The sequence below is a fragment of the Uranotaenia lowii genome, chromosome 2, assembly GCF_029784155.1.
Source record: "Uranotaenia lowii strain MFRU-FL chromosome 2, ASM2978415v1, whole genome shotgun sequence".
Taxonomy (NCBI): Eukaryota; Metazoa; Arthropoda; class Insecta; order Diptera; family Culicidae; genus Uranotaenia; species Uranotaenia lowii.
Window position 1 is genome coordinate 347,147,898 of NC_073692.1, and position 5,390 is coordinate 347,153,287.

Here is a 5,390-nt window from a genome sequence, read left to right on the forward strand (position 1 = left end):
GGAACCTGTTCAAACTACCCAAGGTGACTAAGGAGTCGGCCGTTGATATCCAGACACTACTGGAAGGGTTCGAACGCGTCGTGCAGACCCTGGACCAGTTAGTCAAACCGGAGGAGTACAAGGACCTGCTGTTGTTGGAAATGCTGTGCTCCCAACAACACGTCGTGCATGGGAAGAACATAGCGCTAATCAAGAGCAGGACAAGGTAGCAGATCTTACTCAGTTCCTCCAAACTCGTGTGAAAATCCTAGCATCGCTCCCGCCTAAGGCGCACGAGAATAAACCGGAAGTTTTTCAATGGCAGAAGAAAAACAACGCTCCCAGAACGAGTCACAGCGCAACCAAGATGATGGCCGGAAGCTGCATCGCATGTCCAGAAACCCATTTGCTGTACACATGCCCTATGTTTCTGAGGTTGAGCGTTTCCGCTCGAGACAAGCTGCTGCGACAAAATTCCCTGTGCAGAAACTGTTTTCGGCGTGGCCACCAAGCTTCGGATTGCAGATCGAACCAGGTTTGTCGCAGATGCAGAGGAAAACACCATACCCTAGTCTGCTTTCGAGACGATGGCGGAAACACCAATAATCGAGTTACACAATCCTTTGCACCCGCTCTAAATCTCAACCAAACCACACCAGCAGCCAACTCGGGGTCAGTTTCATCAAACATGGCCAGGAATCATTCGTCAACAGTGCTGCTAGCTACAGCGGTCGTCTTAGTGGAGGACGACACAGGCAAGGTTTTCCAAGCGCGGGCTCTACTGGACTCGGGCTCGGAGTGCAATTTCATGACAGAGAGGCTCTGTCAACGCATGAAGGTGTCTCGTAGGCGTTCGAACATTTCCGTCCTTGGGATTGGCCAATCTAAAACCAGCGTCAAACATCAAGTGTCAGCGGTTATTAGGTCAAGAATGTCAAACTTTTCTCGGTCGATGGATTTCCTTCTTCTACCCAAGGTCACAGCGGATCTCCCTACAACCAGCGTGGCGGTTTCCTCTTGGCAGTTTCCACAAGGTGTGGAGCTAGCCGACCCGGCATTTTTTAAATCGAAATCCTTGGATATGGTGCTAGGAATACAGCACTTCTTCTCATTTTTCCCGAGCCATGCTAAAATTCCGTTGGGAGAAGGTTTACCAATGCTGATAGAATCAGTATTCGGTTGGTTGGTAACAGGATCCGTGGAGAACCAAGGTTCTACTTCCCGCATCGCTTGCAATACGGCTGCAAGGGTAGATTTGGATGAACTTCTCACTCGTTTTTGGTCATGTGAAGAGATAAGGTCTCTGAACAATTATTCCCCGGAAGAACAACGTTGCGAGGCGCAGTTTGTTCTAACCAAGTGCAGAAGTTCCGATGGGCGATACACCGTTGCGTTACCAAAGGACGAAAAGGTATTGGCAACCATTGGCGAGTCACGGGAGATAGCTTTCCGTCGACTTCAATCCCTGGAACGTAGACTGGAAAAGGAGCCAGAACTACGTCAACACTACCACGGTTTTATGGAGGAATACTTGGAGCTTGGACACATGCGCAGGGCGGATGTGGGTCCAAAAAAGCGGTTTTACCTTCCCCATCATCCAGTCATAAAGCAAGCTAGCACAACCACCAAGGTACGAGTTGTGTTCGATGCATCGGCTAAAAGTAGCAGCGGCATATCCCTCAACGAGGCGTTATTGGTTGGACCCGTAATCCAGGACGAGCTTCGTGCTCTCATTATGCGTAGTCGGATGAAACAAATCATGGTGGTAGCGGATATCGAGAAGGTGTTCAGACAGATCGGAATTAATGAAGCGGATATGCCCTGGCAGAGCATCCTTTGGAGAGCTGACCCCAAGAAGGAAGTTGAAACCTTTGAATTAGCCACCGTTACGTACGGAACGAAACCTGCGCCATTCTTAGCGACCAGAACGTTGAAACAACTAGCCATCGACGAGCATCATCGATTCCCAGCGGCATCCAAGGCATTGGAGGAGGACGTTTACATGGACGATGTAATAACCGGTACGGATCTAGAAGAAGATGCTGTCAAGTTGTGTGTAGATCTCATCAAGTTGACGAGTAGCGGAGGTTTTCGTCTAAGGAAGTTCGCATCCAATTCAGCTGCGGCCTTGAGAGAGGTGGATTCGAAAGATCTGGCCCTACAACAAACCGAAGTGATAAATCTAGATCCTGATCCAGCAGTAAAGACCCTCGGATTGGTTTGTCTCCCACGCACCGATCACTTTCGGTTCAATTTCAACATTGAAAGAGTTCCCATGGATGAGCGATTGTCCAAACGAAAAATCCTGTCAGCCATAGCTATGCTATTCGATCCCCTGGGACTTGTAGGAGCGGTAACAGCTAGTGCGAAAATCTTCATGCAGCGTTTGTGGCGACTACAAGAAGACGGTAACAGATTAGACTGGGATCATCCTGTACCGGTGAACGTAGAACAAGAGTGGCGAAATTTCTACGACCAATTACCTATCCTGAACGCTCTTAAGATTCAACGTTGTGCAATCATTCGTAATGCAATCAAGGTGGAATTGCATTTCTTTTCGGATGCATCGGAGCGCGCGTATGGGGCGTGCGCATATATAAGGAGCGTCGACGTCGATGGAAAGTCCTACGTATGTCTACTAGCATCGAAATCCAAGGTGGCACCGCTGAAATGTCAATCCATTCCGAGACTGGAGCTTTGCGGAGCACTTTTGTCGGCGGAACTATCCAGCAAGGTACGGGCGGCGGTTAAGATGCAGGTCGACATGCATTTTTGGACGGATTCAACGTGTGTTCTTCAGTGGTTGAAGGCAATCCCGTCTACATGGTCAACATTCGTGGCTAACCGTGTTGCGAAAATACAAACCATTACCGAAAACTATCCTTGGAGACACGTTCCTGGCTTGCAGAATCCAGCAGACCTCATCTCACGTGATATGGACCCAGAACAGATAGAGGGATGCGACCTTTGGTGGAAGGGCCCTGAATGGTTAGGGCAAAGTCATTTCCCGGAGCAGCCAAGAACCCTGGAATCACAAGTAGCTGAAGAGGAAGTCCGTCGTTCAGCACACCCAGCCGCCAGTTGTGTAGCACATTTTGGAGAAGAGTATGTGCTAAAATTCTCGTCCTTCACTAAACTTATACGCAGCACCGCATACTGGATGCGACTTATGCGTATACTGAGAAAATCCGAAGACAACCGCAGCAGTTTACTGACCGTAGAAGAGTTGAGAGATGCAGAGTTTGCAATTATTCGTCGTATCCAACAAGAGTCTTTCCCTAATGAGTGGAAGGCTTTAACGAAGAAAGAAGCTGTTCATCGAAGTTCACCGCTGAGATGGTTCACCCCGCACATATCATCGGACGGCCTAATTCGTGTTGGAGGAAGATTAGGCAGATCACTGGAATCGGAAGATACGAAGCACCCGATTGTGCTTCCAGCAAAACACCCGTTCACTACGATGCTATACGAATACTACCATATCAAGCTTCTACACGCCGGTTCTCAACTACTTCTTAGTACAGTTAGGCTGAAGTATTGGCCTCTCGGAGGCAGAAATATTCCGCGACAAGTTGTACATAAGTGTATGAAATGCTTCCGCTCGAAACCAAATCCAATTGAGCAATTTATGGGTGAGTTACCCCAAGCACGCGTTACAGTAGCTCGAGCCTTTTCAAGGACAGGCGTCGACTATTTCGGACCCATATATGTACGTCAAGCTCCCAGAAGACCAGCGGTCAAATCTTATGTGTCGGTTTTCATCTGCCTTTGTACGAAAGCGGTTCATCTAGAACTTGTATCCGACTTATCAACAGATCGTTTCCTTCAAGCCTTACGGCGGTTCATCGGAAGAAGAGGCTACTGTTCCGATATCTATTCGGACAATGGAACGAATTTCGTCGGAGCACGGAGCTACCTTCGAGAACTACTAAAGTTGCAACGCAGTGATCAGCATAAAGAAGCAGTTTCGAAGGAGTGTGCCAACAACCATATCCAATGGCACTTCATACCACCAGCCGCGCCCCATTTCGGAGGACTTTGGGAAGCAGCGGTCAGATCAGCCAAAAAACATCTCCTGAAGGTTCTAGGGGAAAATCCTATCCCGTTCGAAGACATGACTATGCTCTTGGTACAGGTGGAAAATTGTCTCAACTCGAGACCAATCACAGCTTTAACAGATGATCCTGACAACCTCGAACCCCTTACCCCAGGACATTTCCTTATCGGAGAACCATTTCAACAGCTGCCTGACAGAAGTTACCGTGAAGTACCCATGAACAGATTGAATCAGAGTCAGACATTGCAGAAGCGGCTTCAACACTTTTGGGATCGTTGGAGAGTTGAGTACTTGACACAACTTCAGGGGCGGTTTAAAAGAAGGAAGAAGCCGATCGATGTTAAGGCTGGACAGTTGGTGATAATCAAAGAGGATAATTTGCCGCCAAGTCATTGGAAAATGGGCAGAATAGAACAAGTTCATCCTGGAGCTGATGGAGTCGTGAGGGTGGTAACCTTGAAAACAGCATCAGGACCTTCTACGCGACCGGTAGAAAAACTTTGATTTTTGCCAGCAGCATCTCAACCAGAAGACAATCAAGCTTAGTTTCTCGGAGATTCAGAACGATCAGTTGCACCCACCCTTGTGTTCGCGAGATTCTTTTCTTTATTTTTAGGTTCAGAAATTCGAGCGATTTCAGGATGGGCCGGGATGTTGATGTACCACACTAAACGCGATGTTATTATGTTAAACCCACGAAGCAAAGGATCCCCAGAAAGAAGAGCGAAACAGCTGATGTTTCCAGCACTTAGATATAAGAACTAAACTAAGAAAAAACCGCATCAAAAATCACCATTTTCTCAAGCCAAAATCACTTTGTTAAGAATTGCCGGTAGAATAAGTCGTATCGACCCAACCAAGTCTTACTACTTTAGAGAATATATGTTAGATGTAGTATTCGAGTAATAAAAGTTGTTTTATGTAGAATGTGTTTGAACCCAAATAAAGTTGTAGTTTGTTAAATAAACTGTTGTACTTATGTGAAAACTAGTTCGGAGTTCTTACTTACCGCGGCAGAAGAAATTGCTATCACAATAAAGGATCACCCAGGCTACTCCCCACGGAATCAACCAACCCAAGGTACCCACGGTCTAAAGGAAGGAACCCCCCCACATACAGTCCACTCAGGTTCAAGCAAGGGCCTCAACACCCCACAAGCAACGATTTGGAAATTGGTTGCGTTTGTGTGATTTATTGATGTTTCATCAAAAATTCATTTTCCACGTGAAAGAACATGAAAAAACTAAGACCATGAGCGTATGAGCATATTTTTGTTGTATACTTTAGGTCTCCCACGGATGCAATTTAGCGGGGGCCTGTTTATTTACGTAAGTGCATTTTTCTAGGCTAGTTA

General features: G+C 47.0%; 1 protein-coding gene across 1 annotated transcript; it reads left to right on the forward strand.

Moving 5' to 3' along the window:
- Positions 1-667: 667 nt before the first annotated feature.
- On the forward strand, positions 668-4,540 carry LOC129743048 (uncharacterized). Its single transcript, XM_055734990.1, has one exon. It carries the CDS (start codon positions 668-670, stop codon positions 4,538-4,540), a length of 3,873 nt encoding a protein of 1,290 aa, XP_055590965.1.
- Positions 4,541-5,390: the final 850 nt, after the last annotated feature.